Source organism: Serinus canaria, chromosome 6, assembly GCF_022539315.1.
Source record: "Serinus canaria isolate serCan28SL12 chromosome 6, serCan2020, whole genome shotgun sequence".
NCBI lineage: Eukaryota > Metazoa > Chordata > Aves > Passeriformes > Fringillidae > Serinus > Serinus canaria.
The window spans coordinates 17,399,243-17,422,840 of record NC_066320.1 but is presented as its reverse complement, the minus strand read 5'-3'; the positions used below and the strand labels follow the sequence as shown (position 1 = coordinate 17,422,840).

Genomic DNA, 23,598 nt, shown 5'->3' with positions numbered 1-23,598 from the left:
GCTGTTGCAGCACCCCATCTCACCTTTAGCAAGATTTAGTCCCAGTGTTTTTGGATTTAACCTTTCCTTTTGTGAGGCATGGGGGGAAAGTTGAAAGGAGGATCAATTCTAAGGATTGGGAGGTGGACATTTCTCTGAGGTGACTGCTGCCATTAGCAGGGCAGGGCTCCCAGGCCATATGGAATTAAGAAACCATGAGTAGAGGCAGAGGAGAGCAGTTCTGCTAGCTTGAGTTAGTCTGGTCCTGGAGAGAAGAAAGCATTTGTGCACTGATGCTGGGGGCCTGGAGCTAAACTGTTCCCCCAGGCTAAGATACCTCCCAGGGTGTGTGAAGCACTTTGGCAAAGGTACCTTGGCACAGGGGCAGCAGAGCATTCAAGTCAGCTGGGACCTGCAGCCCTTTTGATGGGGAGCAACAACCAAACAAGTCTCTTAATCCTTCTGAACTCTTACGTGCACTGTTTATGCTGACGTGGTTGCCATCACCTTTGCCACTCTTCAGGTTGTTTGGTTTCTGTACACTGGATGAGAGGGAAATTGAGCTGCCAACTTGCTTGGTGGACAAGGATGAAATCCAGTGCATCCTGTCCAGCATACACAGCAAGGCTGCAGCAGGCAACAGAATACAGGATGCCCTGGTCACAGGCTAATGCTAAAGCAGGTGCACTGTTCATCCCCAGAGTTAAGACCCCTGTTCCTGCCACGTCTTCTGACACACTTGCACTCTGTTTGTGTTTGCAGACAGTTTTATTTTGTCTTTGGTCTGGAGATTAAAGTAGCTTTGAGCAAAAGGACTGGAATGTCTGCTGTGGCAATCCTGAGCTATGCAGGGTTTGTCTCTGAGGCCCAGTCTCTTGTTTATAAGCTTGATTAAAGATGAGGAAGGGTTGGAGCTCCCTTAGTGGCAGAGAAGAGGTGTGAATTCAGTAGCTGAATATGAACTTCATCCTGCTGTGAGAGGCAAAACTAAAATTCTGTCTCCAAGTGTTTCTGGGCAGGAAGCTTTGAAATTGTTTTCCTAAAACAATTCCTGAAGTCTTATGTGTTTGAATTGATAGAACGTTGTGTTTCCAGTTCAAACCTGAAATCCATGGTAGGATCCTGCTTTGTGTCTGAGCCCATAAAAGAAATCATCTGTGAATTTCAGGTAAAAATCTAGACTTCAAAGAAGTTTCTTGTGACATTATTTCCTTGGGCTGTTTGTTTATTTGTTTGTGGAGATTGTTGGGGTTTTTGGGTTTTTTAAGAAGATCTAGGTGTTTGAATTGGCTGCTTCTCTGTCTTGTGACTACCAACACTGAAAAGCTGTTGAATGTCACAACAATGTCTGAACTCTGCCTTTTAGTAACCCCTAATTTTTCTGCTTGATGCCTCAAGGGTGTAGTGGAAGGAACCATCCAAGTGTACAAAGAAATATGAGTAAAATGTTACTAAAAAGAATAATGTTTACAGGTGGGTCTCCATGCTCTGCCACTGGATAGTCACATTATGCTAACATAAGCAATTCTGAAGTGCTTATTTCTTATTTCTAAGCTGGCCTTCGTGTGTGGAGTTGCTTTCATTTGCTTGTACTTACATGTCTAGCACTACTGACTCTCCCACAGGCAGATTGTAGGGTCATGGCCTTGCTCCTATTTCAAGTTTCAGTGGGGAAAGCTGAACATGGAGGAACTATATGTAGTCTTTGGCAGAATCTCAGGTCTGGTGTGTACAGAAATCTGCTTTTCCCATCCAGTTTTTGCTTTTTGCAGACTCAAATAGAAGTATAAATGTTTTTATATTTTTCCCCTAAATACTTGCATGAAAACTGTCTCTGAAGGTTTAGAAAGCAGCTGGCTGGTCCAAAGTAGCATCTTAGGGGATGGGGACTTGTAGTCAGGTCCCTCTGGTACAGTAATTCCTTGGGAAGATGCAGATGCTGGTTTTGCAGAAGTCCACTAATCCATCATTTTCTGCTTGTTGTGCTTCTTATGGCAGTCTTTGTATGGGTTAGTGCAGCTAATTGCGCTGAATTTACAGTTTGTGATTAATTCTAAGACAAGCTTCTGGTCTCTTCTTGCCCTTCATGGCTTGGGTGGGCAAGATCTCAGCTGATCCCTTTAAACTTAAGAACAAGGTGTATTTCAATCTTGACCAAACTCAGTTGTTTGCTGGTGGTGGGACCCATACAGTAAATGTCTTTCTGAGGCTGTTCAATTCCTTTGAAGAACGATGGCCTAACTTCAGCTCAGGCCACCTCTCTGCCAAATGCCACATCCTGGCAAACCCATTTCTGATGTGTATTGAGGGCTGTGGAAAGCCTCTTTCAGTCGTCTCTCCTATGAAACATTTGATAATGAGAAAGGGTGTGTCAGTAGGTCAGCTGGGTAAGGTGCAAGAATTAGAATTATCACAAACTCTGCATTCACCATGAGGCTGAGTATGCAGGTAAAAAAGATTTAGGCAGTGGCAGGAATTTCACAGGCTGCAGTTTGCTGCACAGACAGTTTTGCATGCAGAGGATGAAGTATGTCATCCTTGCAGTGGAAGATGGTGGGACATTGATCTGTTCAGATGCCTGCACCTAGCCTTGAGCTAGAGAGCTGCTCTCTTACATACCTTAAGGAATATGAATAATTCAGTAAATCAAAAAACAGAAGACTGTCCAAGAGGATTTGGGTACATGTGGGGAAAAGGCATCATGGTTTTTTTTCTTAAGCTCCACAGCTAGTCCCTGGTGGCTGCTGTTTCTCCTCTTTACTGAAAGACTGCCTCAGTTTCCCAGTTCAGTGAATTGCTTCTCAAAGAACCACTAAATACTTCCCAATGCATCTCATTTTACCACTTCTGCTTTGCAAATCAATAAATGTTCCATGAGTGTGTCAAGGCAAGAAAACAATTAATAGGAAGAAAAAGTATTTCCTTGGCTTGCAGGCAGCTCCCAGCTTGCCTCTCTCCCCAGATTAGCAAGGATTTAAGAAGCACATATTCTGTGTATGGGAAATCAGCTCTGCAGAAACCACAGCATGCCATCATGCTGCTCTTATCTCTGAATTCCACGGGCAGGCAATCTCAGCTGCTCAGCACAGGCTGGCAGCTTTAGCTTGCCAGTAGGTGCTGAAAGCCATGTAAGCATGGAAATGACAGTGACACACAGCTCAGATGTTATCTCCGTAGCAAAGCCCAAGGCAGTTTCCATGGTGATGGGGAAGCTCCAGGCTGCTGGGGATGCAGCTGCTGAATTGGGCAGGATCAGTAGCCTTTTCATACAGAGGCTCTTCTAACAAAGCTTTTGTGTGTTTATGTGGCACCACTAGGTTGTATCCAGCTCTGGAACATAAAGTGAAGGATGAGGGGAAGATTTAAATTGTTGGAGTGAGTGCTGACCTAAAAATGAAACAGGAAAAGCAGGGTCAAAATGTTTCGAGTATTGAAGTATCCACAAGGGAGTTTTTGTGACAGCTCGAGTGAATTTGATATTCTGGTCAGTGCTTTTCTGCACACCAACATTAATAGCTCCTAAAGTTTTTACATCAAGTGGAAGAGTCAGAATCCTATCCCCAGCTCTCAAGTTTCTTCTGAATGGGATCCAAAATCAGAATGGGTCTCTTTCTCTGTATTGAGACTGTAAATATCCCAGAGACTTGGGGAAAATGGATGATCTTGTGACTTCTACATCTGAAGCATTTTAAAATGTCTTACACTCCACTTGGTCCCTCTTTTGGATAAAAATCTCTCAATACCTCAGCACAGGTAGGTGGAATTAATTTCTTACTCTTCCTATAAAGTCTTATGGCCTGTGCTTTCACTTTTCTTATTGCTGAGACAGCAGATACCACATCTCCAGGTTTCCCACACTGGAAATGCATATTTTGCACTTCTGCTTTGATCTTCTATCAACTTGTGCTCTGTGGGTACCACAGCACATCTGCAGGAATTGTCTGTAAAACTGCTCAATTAAAATAGTCATTTAATTATTTTGACCGAGATTTTTGCTGGTGTTAAACTTTGGTTGCTCTCTTTTAAACTGGATGCTAAAAGAGATTTGTGTTCTGTCTTTCAGGTGGTGCAGGAGACCGGGAAAAGATGCCTGTCAATCATGAGGCTTTCCTGCTCATGGCTAATTCCCAGAATGAAATGGAAGATTGGGTGAAAGCCATCCGACGGGTTATATGGGCTCCGTTTGGTGGAGGTATTGCAAATAGCTCACATGCACATAAATTAAAACATTTGCCTCAAGGTAAAACATATTCTTGTGATACTAGGATATGTGTAACACTGTAAAATCATTGAGATGTCTAGATAAGCTCCTGATTGTCTGAAGTGTTTTGAAGCAAGGGATGGGGTTGATTTTTTTTTTTTTTTTTTTTTTTTTTTTTTTTTTTTTTTTTTTTGTAGGGGATGGACAGGAATGAAAGGGGAGTGCACATCCACAGTGCATAACTGTCTCAGTCAGAAATGGGTGGCAGTAACAAACATACTAATGCTGTCAGTATTCAGTTCTTTACAGCAAAATGTTTTGTGGACCTTATGGAAATGAAGGATTCTGTCCTGTTATCTCAGTTTTCTTCCATGAGGGCAGATGCCCATCCTGAATATCCATACAGCCAGAAACAGCAGAACTTTAAGTTAATGCAGGGCCCAGCGGAGGTCAGCTGAGTGAGCACCTGTAGGGTAATACAGTTCTTGGCAATCCCTGTAGTTAAAGTGAACAAAACATCCAGACTTTCATTGTTGATATTACACCACCATCTTTGAATTCTCAAGTCTGTAGACTAGGTAGGAGTTGTTTTTCTGGTTTTGCATAGAACAAGGACTCACAGATGTCTTCTCTGAGTTTGGTGTTGGTGCTGGTACCAGCTGCAGGGCTGGTACTGGACACTGTGCTTTGAAGTGGCTTGTGTACTACTGATGGAGTGCATGCAAACTGTGGTATCATGTGCAGACAGTGCTGTCAGCCTCTTGTGAAAGATTCAGATAAAAAAGTGCCAGATAAGGGTTAGGTAATGCAATTACTCTTGCTGAAATGAAGTTACTAGTTTTCCTGGATCGGGGTGGGGGGGGGAATGACCTTGATGTACTAAGACCTAGTGTTTGTTAGTAACTTTTGTCCTGGGTTTGGGGTTTTTTTGTTTTGTTTTGTTTCAAGTGACTCTTGAAATTTGGTTTCTCTGGGTAGCAGCACTTGGTTTGTCTGGAGGAGATACAATCTCTACTGATGCAATTCTTTCCAAGCTCCTTCTTTCACTTAGCAGAAAAGGTGGAGGCACAAAAGTTAGCTTGTGCCTGATCTGAGGCTCCATGTGATGCAGTTGTGCTGTGGGCAGGAAAAGCCTGCTTTGTTAGTAGAAAACTGTACTACCAGAATTTCACCTCAAACATGAGTATGTGCTTCTTTTGCTTCCCTTCTGAATTCCAGTCCACAGTGAAGGGTCTTTTAGACTGAGGTCAGTGCAGATCCTCCATCAGAAGTCTCAGAATCCCAGAGCTGGTATTTCTGTAGCTGTTTGTAGTTGATGTTATGGTGTGTATTTTATAAATTTGCAATGTGCACTCAAGAAATACTCTGAGGAGGGAGGAGACATTCAGTCATGACAAATAGTGTACTCTAGCAATAGCCATCTTTAGGGTATGATATTTTCAGCACTGCTGGTATCAGTGCAAATTTGGCTTCATGTTTTGCTTATGTTTTGTCTGTCTCTTGAAGTAGTTTCAAAACAAATATCTTCAAGTTTTAAAATAATAAATAATTAAAAATCATAGTGTTTTAAAATTAGAAGCATGAGAATGGCATAAAAGTAGTGATTGAGTTCCTGGGGTTTTTTTTGTTTGTTTCTTTATGGGACTTGTATTGTCCTGATTAATTGGTTAATTTTCTTTACCTTTGAGTTTCTCTGCAAAGCAGTCAAATAAAATTTTGGTATTCTCTTTAAATGAGGCAGATACTCTTATATTGATTCCAGGAACTGGAGCTTTATGAGGCATCAAAAAACATGAAATAATGAGAATGTGGAAGCAAGGCAGCACAGGGGAGATTAGTGCAAGGGGGAATACAGGAGCTTCTGTTTGTTGCTATTTTCACATCCTGCAGACTGATGTGGTTCAGTGATCAAAGTCACTAAAGGCAGCTTTGGCTGCTGGTGAGAGCCAGCTTAAGCACTGTAGAAGAGAGGTACTGGAGTTTGCAGAGTTGGAAAGAATTGCAGTTGTGTATCAATGTTTTTTCGCTATCTGTGGATAAAACTGGCCAAGGACATGGGTACATCCTGGGCAGTCAGTGTAGCCTGAACTCTCTGCCCTAATACTCAAATGCAGTAGGCTAAAGCTAGCTTGACTGTGCCTGCTTTGTAGTCCAAGCTGCAAGAGCAGATTCTTATGTTGTGGCCACTTCTCTGAGCTGGTCAAGTGCCAGCTACTGTCAGGAGGGGTCTTCTACCCCCCAGCAGCTGTGGGTCCCACCTCACTTCCTTCTGCTGACTCTGGTGCCTGAACGGTGCTGTAGGAAACAATCTGGCAGGAAATAAAAGGTGGGGAGCATCAGTTTGTAGCTAGATTGATTCCTTGGCCCTGCTAACCATGCAGCTGCAACACCAGTAATTCCACTGGGGAGACATGATGGCGTGGAGAGGGGCAGACTTCTTCTTCTGCCTGCAACCCACACATAAATTGGCTTAAAGAAACCACGGAGCTGCATCCTCAGTTTCTTTGCACTTCAGAAAGAATGCGTAGGAACACCAACAGCTGGGAAACAGTAAAGATGTTCAAACTGTTGTTCCCAAATGTTTTTTAGCCAATTAGGGGAAATGATCAAACTTACACCTTCTCCAGCACAATCAGAGCAGGACAGTTTGTCTGAGTGAAATTCCAGCTTAACTCAAATGTGGGAGGACAATAAACATAGCTGTCTCTGTTTTAATGGAATAATTCGAACTCTGCTTTGCCACCACCCCTAATTTGAAAGCCAAGTCTTATCTATCAACACTTTCTAATATATTAAGCCAAAGGGAGGAGTTAAAAAGCAGGCTTTATAATTAATATGCAAATATCCAGCCCTGGAGAAGCTTGATATGGTGTAAAAATGAATTATGCCAAGATAAAAGGAGTGGCTTAACCACACTTTAATCTTGGCTGATGTAGTGAAGAAACATAAATAAAAAAGGGTTGAGGGTACCTTCTTATGTTGATGAGGGCATATGAACTGTGCTTAAAGGTGAACAGCAAAGGCTTCTTAAAATAAAACAGAAAACCCCCCAAAGCGGCTGAGGCTCACAAATTACTGATAGAAGACCCAGTCAGGTTTAAAAGCCATATGGAATGTGTTCTTTGAAATACGCTTCAAATGTGGCCTTAAAATAAAATTGTAGAGTTCCTAAGTCTTTTGAAGAAGAGCTGTCTTGTTTATAGGGAAAATAATCTCAAACAAGTTTCCTTGGGTTTCAGCCTCCTGAATTCCTGAGTCTAGTACCTCTCATTTAGAGCAGAAGATTTTGTAAACTGAGATTTGAGAGTACTCCATATATTTTGATTGTATTAAAAAAAAAAAGTTTCTTGCAGTGACTTGATAAAAGTGAGTTTTGGAGCACATTCTGACAGAGGGTGATTGAAACTGTTTTTCTATGATCCTTCATACCTCTGTGACAAATTTTGCTCCATGCTTGTACCACTAAAAGCCTATCTTGAGAGTCCCTCTGTGTCCTACAGTCCTGCTGTTCAGTGAGTGCTCATTAATGTGAAGTGCATCTAGCAGTGCCACAGTGCTAAATCAAAGGGTTTGTGGCCGTAGGCTTGGGTGAGAGTGACCTTGCTCTAGTTCTCCCAAGCTGGATTGGAAGTTTTTGATGTATCTGGGGAAGAGAGGTGGTCTTGGTCTGTACAAGTGTGGTGGGACTGTACTTCTAGTTTGAGGAGGTACAGCCACTGCAAATTCCTTTCTGTGTGCCTTCCTCATTTCTGTCTTACATCAGCTGTAAAGCAGAGTTTGTCTAGGACTGAATTTCTGGCTATGAGACACAAAACCTAAACTTTTTGGTGCCTGAGTTGAATGCCAGGTGGCATAATTCTCTCACAGCTCAGCACACAACCAGCACAGCATGGGGACAGAATCATTCTGTGTTAATCTTGATTTATGTTTGTGTTTGTTTTCTTCTGTTTACATATTCTGTCTTGCCATGAGCAGTTCCTTGCTTCTATGCCAGAAATGCATGTCTCAGCCCCTTTCTTTCTCAATTACTTTATCCTAATTTCTCCTCCTCTTCATCCCAAGCTTTCATCAGTTACTTGTGATGGAGGGGAGGTGAAGCAGTTGGAAGAGATGTGTTTCCCCTTAGGCAAACATGAAGAGTTTTACCCTGTGACAAAGTAACTGTGTTGCCAGAGCTTCATGAACGGTTTTTGTATTCAGGAGGAATAGTCACTGTAAAACTGGTGGGGTCTGAAGCAATGCCCACTGAAGAAGCTGTTCTGCTGTCATTAATTCCAGACACCTTTCCTATGCAGATAAACCATGATGTGTGGATTCCTATTCTTCTGCCAGCAAACAGTGCAGAGAATGAGTTCTCTTGGGACCCAGGGCCCTCTGAAATTATGTCTTGTATTAGGGGAGAGCTGGAAGATGTGGGACAAGGTGTCTAAGGTGTAATTTAGTTCCTGGCTCAATGTCCTAATGGGTAATAGAAGATTACCCCTGCCTAGGGCTAATTAGGGATCCTGCTTTAGATGGGTAAACATCTTTGAGATAACATCTGCATGAGAGCAAACATGACTGTTTTGAAGGGTCAGATATTGATATTAGATGTATATCCCCCAGGATGCCAAACCACATAGGAGCTAGGGTATGACATAAATTTTGGGAGCCTTGAGTTTTACTTATTCCTCCTGTAAGATGGAAATTTTCCAGTAAGAGCAGCATAAACCTAGGGCCATGTCAGTGAATTTAAGATGCTAAAATACCTCTGAAGAGGTAATGAAGAGGAGGAAGGAATTGGCCTCTGTTATTTGCCAAGTCTGAAGACAGAGAGGTGATTTCTACTCCCTTGTTTGCAGGGTCCCACAGAGTGACTGCCTCAAGTGGGATTCCTGACTGGGTCAGGAGGAGCCCCTTCAGGAGGTGTCAGGGTGGGCTTCCCTTGGGCAGGCTCCCCCAGGTGTGTGGGGAGTGGCACTGGGTGTTTGCTGTGCCTGATACCTGCTGTTATCTCTGCACCAAGACAGCTGGCGCCTGATGCGGCTTATCAGTGTTTGCTCCTGCTGTGCTCTGATGCTGGGAGATGGGCCCAGCCAGGGGAAGAGGAAGAGAAGGATGATGGGGTTATGAGGTCAGTGTCTGCCCAGGATGGGGGGATGCCTGAGTCAGCTCAGATGTGAGGAGGAGCTGGGTTAGCCTTGCACCCAGGCAGAGGTGTCACGAATGGTACCCAAATGGTAGATATGGAAACTAAGATACAGGAACTAAAGTAAGCTGGGAGTAGATCTTGCTGCCATAACTGTTTACAACAGAGAATGTTTTAAGATCTGTTTCTGGGACCTGATTAAGTTATTTTCTTTCTAATGTATCTCTGTCAGATATATCTGGGGCTTCTATTGCTGCTTTATGACCAACATATTTTACCATCATGTTACAGCCTTGAGGTAGGGAAAGACAATTTTCCTTATTTTTGTTAAGGAGGGATCTGAAATATTGAGCAGTCAGATGACTTGCCTGAGGTGACAATGACTGTCTGTAAAAGAACCACTCTGATGGCATCATTCTGAAAGGCTCATGGAAAGATTCCACCCATGGACCTTGACTGCAGGGATATGTTTGGAAGAATGCCATGGGGTATGATCCTGAAGAGAAGAGGGAGGCAGGAGATCTGGTGGATTTTCAAGGGTTACTTCCTTCAATCTCAAGAACAGTCCTCTTCCTTGTGCAGGAAACCAAGCAAAGGTGGCAGAGGTTTGCACGGCTGAAGAAGATGCTTGTGACAAAGCTCATTAGCTAAAAAGGAAGCATAGAAATGGAAGCAGAGACCTAAGAGGAGGAATACAGAGAAATTCTTGAGCATGCAGGAGTGGACTTAGGAAGGCTAAAGCAATCTGGAGTTGAATCTGGCAAGGGATGTGAAGGGCGGTGCTGGGACCGGGACTGTTTAACATCTTTGTTAATGACCTGGATAATGAGACAGAGTACACCCTCAGCAAGCTTGCAGATGATATTGGGAGGACTGATTGGTGCATCAGATGATTGTGACATCATTTAGAGGGGTCCCAAGAGGCTGAAGGAAGGAGTGATGAAGTTCAACAGAGAGTAATGCCAAGACTGACTGGAAAGCAGCTTTGCAGGGAAGAACTGGGATGCTCTTGAACAACTTGAATGTGAGCCAGCAATGCACCCTTGTGGCCAGCAAATTCCTGGGCTGCTTTAGGAAGAGCATTGCCAGCAGGTTCAGGGAGGTGAGCCTTCACCTCAGCACTAGTAATTCAACATCTTTGGTTCTTTGTCCAGCTCTCGTCTTCCCTATAGAAGCTGTCTTTTAAACATAGAGACATATGCAAGAGTCAATAAGTAAAAATTCTGTAAAATATGATCTTAGGATGTGGGCAGAAAGAAGGTGTCCAGGGCATGTTGGTCTGGATCACTGCTTTGATAAAAAGCATTTTTAGCTGACCTTGCTGTTTTGTTCTTGCCTTTCTTCAGAGAGAAATAGAGCAATAAACACAGGGGGTTGGCTCTGGAATCAGAATGCTGTGATTAAGTGGTGTTTGGGTCTGTTTTTCTCTGTGAGCACAGTTACAATCTCAGTTTGGAGCATAAACTGGTCAGTCCATCACTGGGTAATTTACAGTGCTGCTTTGTCAGTTCCTTTCCTGGCATACTTTAGAGAGATGGGAAGACACATCACACAGGTTAAGAATCTACTGTGGTAGAAAGGTGAGCATAGCTACTTGCAAATCTTTAACCTAGAGTGAACTGTTTTATCAGTCAGTAAACAGAAGCCTGTTTACCCTCAAAAGATTTAATTTCCCCAGTAAGGGTTGATACCCCAGCACAGAGCTGATGAGGGGTGTGGGGACATAGTTTGGGTCAGGGATGGATCTGACCAAAGTGCTTGGAGAGGGAGGAAATGGGAAAATTTCTGTACAGATGACATTAGTGCTGAAGTTTTTCCTGCTGGGTTCAGCTCTGTGACTGATCACCTCTAACCAGTTCACTGCCAGCTTCCAGCAGATAAAAGATGTTCAAGTGCCCAGGTTTACCTGAGTTAAAAAATGAGTCTGCGCAAGGTTCAACCTTCTTGTAAAATAGGGAACTTCAGCTATGGCTCCAACCTTGATACTAGGCCCTTTCTGTACAAATAGAGCAATTTCCTGGATTTGAGTTCCCTCAGATCTGCTTGAGTGTACCTGTATATTAGCTAATCCTCTAAGCCAGCATCTAAAAATACACACACCCCATGGGCACTTGCTGGAGCTGTGCAAGCCAAGAAGTTTGCTCACAGTCAGAGTTGAGGAGAAATACTCTGAGTTCATGCAGGTTCACCACTCCTGTCTGTTGCAACCAGACCGAAGATTGAATTTCACCTGAGTTAGATGCCAAGCCTGAAACATACCTGGATTTTCAGAGGTTGTGGGAGCTGTAGTGAGCTTTCCAGCCAATCTCGAGGCTTGTAGTGATGTGTAAAGGCAGGATGCTTTCTTCTGTTCTGGTACCTGCAACAAAATAACTGCAGCAGTGCTAGCTCAGGAGAGCGGTGCTGGGGCTCTCTGCCTGCAATGACTTTGGGAAAGAAAATGCCTCTAGCTCCCCAGCAGCAAGTTCATGGGAGATGTACTGTCTGAACAATTTTATAAACCTAAGTTGTTTCTTAGAAAATGAGAGCTGCTAAACTTTTCTACAGTTAAAGAACTTCATACCAGTGGGGTTAGAGGGAGATCAGTCTCCATTACCCATTCTCTCCTTGGAATATGTGTATAGGGAGATCTCCAGGTGGAAGTTTTCATGATATATGCAATGTGACAAATTCTTTGGATTATATTGCTACAATTGCAGGAACAAGTATACTTCTGGAAACCTGCAGCCCCTGCAGTCCAGGGATTATGCGTGAACCTTGGATTTCATTTTTGACAAATGTGCTTAACAGAGAAAGCAGGATCCAAGTGTGATGTGCAAATTCAAAACACAGAAGAAAAATTGTGTGTGTGTGTGTATATATATGTGTGTGTGTGTATATATATATATAGTGATTTTTATTCCAGTCTCATCATATTCTGTAGTCTAAGTCATGAATTTTAACCCCATGTTTTTAAAACATGGGGTTTGAGAGTTTCACACAGGTGAAGACAGGTACTACTGCTGGAGTGTGTAGTGCAGTGTTGCTGTCACAGGACACCTATAGCTGCAGTTACCTTGTGCAGGGAACAAACACTGAAGCAGCTGCAATTTTCTGCTTCAGTTCTGATGCTTATGTGAGTGAGCATGTGCTCCAGATTTTTTCTCTCACCAGACAGCTGTGTTTGCTCTTTGGAGAAGAGTTTGCATCAGCTTCATCATCTCACAGCATTGTAAGTTCTGCTGAAGTCAGATCATGCTTTAGTCATGCTGTGTCCTTGGCCACAGAGAGGCTGTGAATTTCACAGATTAATTATACTTTGGGTATAACAATATCCATGGTAAACAACATGACTTTCTATTTCATTGAATACCTCCTTGTTCCTGAGTTCTGAGAGACAGAAAACAAAAATGGAGAAGTGAATGGAGGAACAAGTCTGCATTTGCTATCTCCTGTGCTCCCATCCCAAACACTGAGCCCTAGGCTCCATAATGCTATTAGCAGATGTGGCACAACCTGAGGTGTTATTCCAGGAAATAGTGCCAGAAATTCTGGTGGCATCTCAGCCATTTGAAAGCAGATTTGTTGTGCTCACCAGTTAGCTTTGTGGGCAGGCTCTCCCTAACCTGCAGCCTGCTGTGTTCACCACAAGGGAAGAGAGGATAATAAAAGGGTGAAGAACACTGAGGACCTCATTTGTGCCTTGGGTTCAAGGATTTCCATCACTTTCTAAATATTCTTTAGTGTGCTTTAAATACTGTCTGGTGTGTTGACTGGGCTTCTGGTGTCTAGCTGTGCAGAACCATGCTACTTAGGATATACCTTAAATAGCTAAGGAGTACCTTACTGTCTTGCCAGTCATGGAATATTTTAGTTGGAAGGGACTCACCTGGATCATAAAGTCCCAGCTTCTGGGCCTGCCCACGACAGCTCTAAGAATCACACCATGTTCAAGAACCAAAGCTTTTGGTCCTGGCACTCCCTTCACTTATGGTGAGAAGCACTCTATTCTTCAGCAGTGGGCAAGGGGTGGGCCACTAATTCAGGTGAATGTGCTCTATATAGTGACCACAGACCTTTTAACAGCCAAAGCAGATGAGCAGATTCAGAGAGGGCTTTTTTGTTGTTTTTTTTTTTTTTTTCCTGCAGACAGAGTAGTTTTCTCTAACTTAGCTAATAGTGATAAAATTGCTCAGAAGCCTGGTGCAAAGGTTTTGTGTGGTGACTGCTGCAGATCTGCAGTCACATGAGTGCGTTTTGTGAATGGAGTGGCAGCCTGACCTCTGTATAACTGCACAGGGCATTGCATGGTAAGCGTTTTTGTTAATGACAGGCTTCTTACCCTGAGAGCAAGAGTTGAAGAGCGGGGTGAGTGTTTTCCTGCAAGTAAAGTGCCTGGGTATTGGTTCACATGTAGGGAGTTGTAGTCCCTTCCTCTACCAGTTATTCAGCCGAGCTATCAATTCAGGCAACTTCTCTGTAAAGAGCAAAAGCAGAGGCAGTAGGCACCAAAAAACCTCAGCAGGTCAAGGAGTGTTGCTTTTCCTAAGCTTTGTTAGACTTTCCAGCATGTCCCAGAGCTGTGGAGGTACTCTCAGAGCAGGCTGAAGCTACTGTGGGGAAGTGTTCCCCTTCAAAACTAGGTTTCTGCTTCTGTTGCTTGGAAAGCAGATGGGAGGCCAGACCAGGGCACCAGTTTGCCTGCAGCACAGTAATATTGCCTGTATCAGGAAGGATCCAAAGTGTGGCATGCAGACAGCAACTGTTGCTCAGCTTTTCCAGCTATCTAGAATAGATCTGACAAGCAATTAGAGCATGAATATATTACAGAGCCGATGGGGGATGCCTTTGTTAAAACTTGTGACCCATACTTAGCTGCTGTTTACATTGGCGGCTGCTTCGAGGGTGGGCAAGACCCTACCTGCCTGTCTTTCTCCTCTCTCCTTCCCTGGCGGAGCGAGCCGGGGAGCTCTGCAGCTCATTGGATATTTCAAATGCTTTCTGCACAAGTCATAATTAATGCCGAGTTGTGGAGCTAAGACCAGATGTGCTGCCGAGATTATCTCCCAGGGTAGATCGGCTGCTCCGTGCTCTGTAGCGCCGGGTGAATGGAAAGCTGCCAGTGCTGGGACTCAGAATGTGTCTGATGCCTGAAGTCAGGACTTTCTTTCTCTGCCGCTCCTGCTGTCTGACACTGCCTGGTTTCTGCTTGAAGCTCAGCGCCTGTCATGTAGCGGAGTGCTGCACAAGAACGAGAGGTATGAGATGATTTTCCAGAGTTTAGATTTGTTATGGTTTTCTTTTGCTAGAGGAAAAGCAGATATTTAAGTGTAGCCTTAGTCAGAGGCTAAGAATCTAAAATAGGAGCTGACTTTTCAAAGCGGGAAGGAGTGGGAAGGACGCAGTCTATGGCTAAAAATACTACTGGATACCAAGCTAACATGTGAAGGTAGTTCTGGGGAGAGGTGTTTCTATTTCCTATGTACAGAAAATTTAAATGGATGAGTGTAGATGAGAGCAATCATCTTCTAGTATATGGACACTGCTCTTTGTGGGAACGGGGTCGGAACACACCAAGTTGTACCACAGACTCATTTGTGTGACTCTGGGCAAGATATGTTGTCAATTTTTCTTGATTCCTAGTTGTCTTTTGCCTCCTTTCTTTCCCCTCTATTCTTGCATTCAATTGTTTAGTTGTTCAGGACTATCTTTTTTAGTACACACAGCTCCTACCATGAAACTCCTTTTTCTGCTGCTGCTGCAGTAATTCATGTACTCTGTGCTTGGGTGGGCTAGGGGAGGGGAAACAAGTTGAAGATTTGTGTGTGTTTTGTGCTGTGGAAACGCACGCATTTCTGAATGGCTGCCCGTGATTTTTTCTCAGTGCTTTCATGTGTGAGAGGGACAGATAAATGGGAACTTAAGCATGAAAGTGGGAAGGTAAAAGCAGGCACTTACCTGTGCAGGTGAGCACGTACACAATCTTTATATCCATAAACTGCCTGTCTATGAGGCACCACATGCGTGCGCGGGTGTATGTGCTGTTGTGGAGCAGCATCCAGGTGTAAGCCTGATTATCTTCCCACACATCTTTTAACGTGTGTGGAATAAGCTGCACACACAGCTGACGTAGGTGTGCCTGGACTTTTCACACTTTAAGCAGATGCGGCGTCCTTAGTCCTCCGTATGAAGAAAATCTACTCAAAAACTGACTTTATCTCCGTCTTTAGTTTATTTTGGTTGAACTCAGAGCCTATGAAGAGGAAAAATGTAGCAGAGAGCATATATTTTCCTGCCCACTACATGTCTGGACAGCATAGCTGAATGTATAGGCTTTGTATGCCTGAAGCTGGTGGGTGAGCTGTTCAGGCCAGGACAGAGAGCCTGTCTGTGTCTTAGTCAGTACATCATTCCTGGCTTGCTTTTTCCACAAAGAGTCACCCAAATCTTTAAAGAACAGAGGCAGCTTGTTGGAGTAGAGGAAAGAAATTCTGTAGCTCTGCTAGCTCATTTTTTTAGTATCTCTTGAATCTTTCTGAGATTAAGGATGTGGTTCCAGGCATGCTGGAGTTTTTTTCTGCTTTGAAATCAAACAAAAGGGCCTAGCTATAGATAAGGGTATGTCAAGAAAAGTTAACCCTTAGGTTGCTAGTAAACTTTTGGCTTTATTTCCGGCTTAACACTGCTTGGAGTGTGACTAGATGGCTCTGGCTCCCCTTCTTTAGAATGAAGAAAAAGACTTTAATGTCTTCCAGCAGGATCATCAAGTGGAGTGAAGCGCTGCCAAGTTCAGTCTGAGCTGCAGGGCCCAGTGATTAAAAGCAGGCCTGTGCCTTGAGGAGCCGGCAGATGAGGCTGTGTGTGACTGGCTCCACGTTGCTTCTCCTTGCAAGGCAGGGCAGTCCCTGTCCAAACTGAGATGTTGTCATACACTGGGAGTTTCAGGCACATTTAACTGCATCACTTTTACAAGCTCTGAGACCTGACAGAAATGAGATGAATGATACAGAGACACAGAACCCCAGTTCCTTTTGCCCCGTGTGGTGCTGGGAGACTGAAGTAGGCACATCTGCTACGTCTGTTTTCAGTGTGACTGAGAGGGTCCAAGTGATAATTCTCCCAAACTTCATCAAGCAGATGCCCAGATTGCAAGCCTGGAACTGTCAGCATCTCAGACTTCCCTTTGACAGAACCTTTCCAGCCCCACTCCATAAATAGCTTTTAGATTGCTCTTTATATGTATCTTAATATTATTTTTATTTTTTAAGCCATGGACAAGTTCTGCAGCCACTGCAGAGATGAGCAATTTCTCCAAGGCCAACTTTTCAGTCCCACTAACTGCAACTCTTGTGCTTTTTCTCTCTTTACACCAACCATAGTGCTCTTACTGCCAAAAGACAGCCTGGGTGCACTCCTCCTTCTGAGCAGCATCTCTGGTGGTCCTTGCTTATGGCTCAGCAAAAAAAAAACTAGGATAGAGAGAAAGAAAACATGGAGCTGCAGTGTAACTGAAAAATGTAACATTGGGAAAGTCGCAGTTAGCAAAAGATTTATCTTGGGTGAAATATTTAGTCTGAGCAATGTTTGGTGATCCTTTCTAATGCTTCCCTGGAAAATTAGGGTTCCATTTCAAGGGAGAACAAAGGCCTAGATCTGCACTGGAGCTGGGTCAGAGTGGGGCTGCCAAACCTGGGTGGGAGGCAGCTGAGAGAGAGCTGGGCTGCAAGAAGTCTTTCACCCCGGCAATGATTTGAATCCTCTTGCAGTATTCCGTGGTGCAATACAACATCCTCTTCCCACCAAAAATTACCAGTACAGACTGTGTGATCTCCCTAGCACAGCCCTTCAGCAGGCACTGTCACACAAGAGGAAACCCAGGCTCATGCCAGCTCCTTCCACTCATGCTGTGATAGGTAGATCTTCTTCTTCCTCGGTCATGTTTGTTTCAGGCCTGTTTTTTCTTGTTACTTATTTGTAATGGTCTGAAGGGAGGTGAAGAATACTGCAGTATAAGAACATTTCAATGCCTTTATCTCCTCCAAAGATTGTTGTTTTCATCAAGGAGAAAAGTGATACTGACCTTAATGTGTGAGGAGGAACGATGGGATCCCCAGCATCTGGCTGTGTAGGAGACACCCACAGTGATGGTGATGCTGTGTTTGTGAAGGGTCCATCTGCTGCTCCAATTGAGTCTCAAAGGAGATCACCCTTCTGTCTCTGATGCCTTAGCATCTCATTCCTTAATCTCTGTGCTGGTGGTTTCTACTTGACTGTAGTCCTCTTGTCTCCAGAAGTCACTCACTGTAGATTGCACCTACAGAAAGCTATTGCTGTTGTGATCCAGGCTGACTGTGGAGACAAGGGCTGATGCTGCCTGAAATGCATTAGAGATGCTGCTGATCACAGACCAGTCAAGGCTGGGGAAAAGTAGATTCTCTTCAGTGGAGATTATGCATGCACTTGTTCTTTCTTGTGTGTGTGTCTGACACTGCCTTTGTCCTTGATCTGAGTTAAGTGTAGAACATCAGAACACGAGTTTATAGAGGAACATTGTACATGTGCTTTATGCCTGGGGAATGCAGAGCATTCACCTCTCCCCAGAGTTTTCTCCAGACAGACCCATTAGGAAACAGATTCAGCAAGCAGGGGTTTGAGAAAAGAGGGCAGCTATTGCCCTGACACGTGCCACATCCTGACCTCCCTGAATTTTATATGTTTTGCATCTGGAAAAGTGGACAACATGTATCATTTTAAGGAAATAGCTATGCCCAATCATGACAGCAGGGATTACCTGATGGGATTATAAAGCAAGCTGGGCAAAAGCAGAAAGAGAGTCTCTTTCCTAGAAACTGACTTCAGAGGCACCCAACTCAGTGAAAACTCAAAGAGATTAACAATAAGAACTAGTAAAACCTTTACTCTGCAATAAACCCAGTATATACAGTGATAAAGATAAGTCACTCCCATGCTCCAGGGCATGCTCTCCTGCCAGGATGAGGGAATTTCCTTGGAGACTTTTCATGGCCCTCTAGCTTTGATACTGTAATGCAGTTGTGTAGGCTGTGGTGTAAGGAAAGTTTCTTTCTTCTGATGTATAACAAACAGGCAGGGAAAGGAAATTGGGCTTCAGGATTCTTCTTGCAGCTTTTGTTCAGTGAGTTGAACCTGATAATGAAGTTTTGTTTCACTGAGGATTCAGCAGGTTTGGACTGAATATAGAAAGCAGGTATGGTTTGACATGGTGTCTCCTATAAAGAACAGTGATGGGTGGTTAGGGAATGTCCAACCAGGAGTCACCAGCCTCTCAGTAATGTAGTACTAAAAAAAAAAAAAAAAAAAGAGGAAGACATGGTCACTAGTGGGGGAAGGTAAGTGGAGCCTTCAGAAACTACCAAATTCCCTAGCCTGGTGTGAACACTGCTATTGGCTATTGGGTGTGAAATAGTGTGACTCTACTATTGCATGCTGCTTTTTTTTTTTTTAATTTTTTTTTTCAGGCCTGCATGTTTAACTGAGTGCTGAATGAATGATCTAAAGATCCTTGATATCTATAGGAAATGTCTTGTAGCTTTGAGAAATCCCTGAATAGAATTTCCTACCTGCTCTGGTCTGGTTAAATCTGAAATTCTGGGAGTAAATTCTGGAACTCCTCACTTACTGAATTTTTATTGCCAAAACATTATTAACTTGGATGTTTTCTTCTCTTACTCCACCAAACATTGTAGGGTGCTAGAATTAGAGTTTCAGAACTCAACTCAGTGGCAGTCCTTTTATGTGGAGCAGTCTCCTAGTAATAGGGATTGAACTAAGATCTGGCTTCCACAGCCTGAGCCCCTTCTGTGTTGCTGAAAAATCTGATGCCAGACAAGTGGCATTCAGCAGCTGGTATTGGCCAGGTACTCCACACTCCCCAAAGAAACAGACAGTGCTTCATACTTAGTATATGTCTCCAGTAGATGTGACTCAAGAATTAACCCAGGCCAGCCTGGTTTTACAGAATATGGTGCTTCTGATACTTTCAAGATGCAAGAGGTACAGCACACAATTTTTAGTAGGAAGGGCAATGGATTTTGCGTGATTTTTACTGTATTTTTTTTTTCATTTAAAATTTTCATTCAGCAAGTTTAATGTAAGGAAAAGAAGTAGAATCTGCCAGGATGATGGAAGATTCTCACAATATCCAGTTTTAATGTTGACAGCTGTACTCTGCTGTATTAGCAGTGCTGTGTTAGCAATCCCTAGTGGGTTTGCTGCCTGTTGGGCTGGCCAGCTGCAAACTAGGGGAGGGCAGCTGTGTGACAGCCTAAGGAGTGGGTGCATGAAGCAAGGACATGTGCCCATAAAGTCAATGTAGCCTTTGTTTTGGTCTTCTTGGGATGGGAGCTGCAATGAAAGTGTAATTACTCAATCTAAATCCAGCACAGCTGTGGATAACCATAAACATAACCTTAAGCCCACCTTCCTTGTGTATGAGATACAAACCAGCTTAGGGCAGAGAGCAGTTTGAAGCACTATTAAGCAGGAAAAAAAATAAATCATCATGTGCTTCTTGTTTTTTAAAATAGCTTTATTCTTCAGAGTCTGTTAGAAACTGGACCTTCAGAAGGCTGCCCCCTCCACGTGAGCGCTTCCCTCCTTGTGTGCCCCAGGCAGGAGCTCAGGCAGAGCTAAGCTGACCCCAGCTGTCTCTCTTGCTCTCTGGTGGCAGGGATCTTTGGGCAGCGCCTGGAGGACACGGTGCAGTACGAGCGCAAGTATGGGCAGCGCCTGGCCCCGCTGCTGGTGGAGCAGTGCGTGGATTTCATCCGGGAGCGGGGGCTCACCGAGGAGGGGCTCTTCCGCATGCCTGGACAAGCCAACCTTGTCAAAGATCTGCAGGATTCTTTCGATTGTGGAGAGAAACCCCTTTTTGACAGGTGAGTTGACATCACCAAATTCAGGCTGGTGTACGTGTGACATGTAAAATCTGCTAGGAATGTCCATGCAGTGGCAATCCCAGCTTGCATGCTCTTTCCACACCGTCATTCTCTCTGTTGAAAGCGCTGATGGAGCTTTCTCCCATCTGGTGGTAGGTGTGGAGGCTTTTATTCATCTCAGTGGTGGAGGAGAGCTCATTGATATGTGTGGGGCTCCTCCAGTGTTTCAGCTTTAGCACATATTGAATGAAAAGCATTGCTAGATTTGGGTACAGCAAACTCAGAGGTTGGTGGGATCCCATCAGAGAAATGGGTGTGACAGAGGTGAACTAGGTGATGCACTGTTTTCAGATGTTGCATTCTCCCAGCAGATCTGCCTGGAGCAATATCTTGACTCTTCCTTTGTCATCAGGTTTCAGAATAGTCACCACCATCTGACATGTTTTACCTGGCCTTTATGCCAGCAGCTGTTTTGTAAATGCTCAGCTTTATATTGGTTCCCATGGGAGGAGTGCCAGCCCTGTCTCTGAGTGCTCCATCCAAGGGCAGCAAGGGAAGGGCAGCTCTCAGCTCTGCTGTCTCTGCATTGGCCCTCAGGCAGTCAGATGATCAGAAAGATGAATGCTGTCAAGGCCTTCCAGCCAGCAGCTGTCCTTACCCTGTTACTAACATTTCATCCACACTGTCATAAGTGCATCCTGCCTGGAGTGAAGGTCAGCATTGTGCAAAGCTTAATAGCCCTTTGTGAAATAGGGCTTGGCCCTAACAGAGACCTTGAACTTCAGGGATATTTGGATCAAAGGGTGTTGTGTAGATCTGGTCTGATCTCCATCACAGGTCTATAAATGAGATCAGATCTGGGATCTTGTCTTGGAGGCCTGGCATAATTTCTTGCTGGCACTCACTAGCCCAGGTTTTCCAGGTGATGCCAGTGGCATCTGGTGTATTACCAGCACATTAACCTTGGGGGATTGCTTCCCCTGGACCTGCAGCCAGTCTCAACCTTGCCAATCCCTTCCCTGCCTACCACTGCAGGAAAAGCTAGCACTGTCTCCTGCGTGGGCAGAAACAGTGTTTGGTCTCATCTTGGGAAGTATATCTTCAGAGTTTATTTGGAACATTCTTCTAATTCTTCCCTTCCCTCTGCTTCCCAGACCACCCATCCTCCTTTCTTTGATTCCTAACCACAAACAGTATTTGCTCCCTAAATGGAAGTGTCAAACATTTAGAAATATTTTCATGAAAAAATAAGTTTGAAATCATCAAATTTTCTCAGTTAATTTTTTCTTAGACAAAACCTTTGTATTTTTAACTGAATGTCTGGGTGTTCTAGTTCAGAATTAGAATTATCTTAATTCAGTGCTTACACTGTGGAACAGGAGTATCTACAGAAGGAATTAATCAGGAGTGAAAGTTTCAATTTCAAGTTTTACTTTAGCCTTATCTAACTTTGTTATGTAGATAAACCAAGCCTCCACCCAGCATTTTTAAAGCAAAATACAATTGTACAATGGTTTGGATTGCAAGGGATCCTAAAGTTCATCTCCTTCAAGCCCCTTGTCATAGGCAGGGATGCTTTCCACCAGATCAGGTTGCTCAGAGCCCATTCAACCTGGCTTTGAACACTTCCAGGGATGGGGCATCCACAGCAGCCTCTTGCAGTGCCTTACCCCAGCTCAGGTATAGAAAGCACCTTTATTTCCACAGCCATTTGCACTGGCTAAACAGATCAGTGCTAAGTCTCCCCTTTGAGAGAGGCAGTAAGGACCTGCAGGAAGGAATGCCTGCCTTGTGGGCAGTCAGTGTGGAATGCAGCAAGGAAGGGTTCAGTGCAGAATCAAAGGAAGCAAGCCTGGAGTACCCGAGTAGTGGAAAATTGGGGGTGTCCCAGTTGCTGCCTTTTGCTCTTTCCACCATTCCCCTGTCTCACACATCTGCAGTCACAGAGAGCAGTATGGGAGAGGGAGTGCCACTCTGGCTAAATGAAATGCTTCTCCTCCTAGCAACCATAATTTTCTCAGTGTGTAACTACAGCTTATCTCTGTATGGCCTGGGATACAATGGCAGCAGAAGTGTGACATCCTTATGCTTCTTTCCAAATCAGGTGCAGTGAAAGGAATATCCTTACTTATTTCCCAGCTGCAGTCAGTGCATTTAGATGTCTTTTGTAACTACAGTGATATCCCAGGTGCTTATGGCCCACCTGCCCCATGGCTGATCAAACCTTTGTGATGACTGACAATTAAATATTTATTTTTAAAAGGCCTTCTTTTCCAATGTTCTTATGAAAGGCCAGGTGTTGCTGTTTTGGAAGCACCTATAGCAGTCTGCTCCTGTTGCACTTTCATGTCATGGAAAGTCTGGCTGTGTTTCCTATGGCATCGTGGATGAAACAGCTACCACAGCCAGTGGCCCTGAAGCTCTGTTCTGGGCTCTGCTTCTCAGGGATAGTCAGATCCTCCATCCATGCTTGAAGCTCCACAGTAAAGGAAAAAAAAAAGAATAAGGGTACTGATCTCATTTGTAAAACACTGTAATCAGCTGAAGAAAGCCACTGTGTAAAATTCTGATATTCTTAAATATGGTGGAGCTGTTTAATAGGAATAGAGAGAACAGGATTAGAAGTGGTATCTGCTGACAGTTGCCTGTTGTAGTTTTTCAAGTTTTATTTTAGCTGTGTGTTCCAAAAAGGAAACATACTAAATAGAAGAGATTCAGCTTTTGGATAGAAGAAAGAATTTGAAGCTCTCTTGCCCAATGTTCACTGATATATTTTTCTCAGAATTCTTTAAAGACAGTCAGGGTAAGGGTGGGTAGGGAGGTGACAGTATCTGTTTAGACTTCCAACAGTCAAAACCTTTGAGGAGGTCATCTGCAATGATTAACAGTGTTGTACCACAGGAAAATTGGAATGAGGGAGAGATACCCCCATATGCCAGAAGCTGGATAGCTGGAAAGGGTTCATCATGGGATCTGACACCTCAACCCCAATTTTAAAGCAAAGGAGAAAGAAGAGGAAAAAGAAGTTTCTGGATTGGGAGAGAAAATAAAAGCTGATATCCTATCATAACAGATGGGCTAGGAAATTCCAGATACCACAAGCCAGGCAGCCATACCAAAAGGCAATAGAGGACCTGGAGGAAATGCAGCTTCTTCCATTTTTTCTGCATGATTGAGCAGGGCATGTGGGAGCCCAGCCCATCAGCTATACATGTGTGCTGGCTGGGGAGAGTCTCAGGGAGCATCAGTGAGAGACTCAGAGGTTATGTTTCACAGAGCAGGGATGCATCTGTTGTCAATGTTGTGTGGTCACTGTGCCCTTGCCTGGACTATTCCTCACATTCCTGGTCCCCATTAGCAGAGGAACCACAGTGTCACCCTACCTTAAGCAGTAT

The 23,598-nt window shown here is 44.0% G+C and overlaps 1 protein-coding gene across 3 annotated transcripts in view; it reads left to right on the top strand.

The window, feature by feature from the left end:
* ARHGAP22 (Rho GTPase activating protein 22) overlaps window positions 1-23,598 on the top strand; it is an 83,966-nt gene that overhangs the window by 46,508 nt on the left and 13,860 nt on the right. For 2 of the 3 annotated variants that reach the window (XM_030241076.2, XM_030241075.2), the window contains exons 2-3: window positions 4,043-4,171; window positions 19,996-20,203. In XM_030241076.2, the coding sequence (XP_030096936.2) occupies window positions 4,043-4,171; window positions 19,996-20,203 (337 nt within the window). Of the gene's footprint in view, window positions 1-4,042; window positions 4,172-14,289; window positions 14,546-19,995; window positions 20,204-23,598 lie in introns of those variants that run through there. The other variant, XM_018910824.3, reaches the window with a different exon arrangement.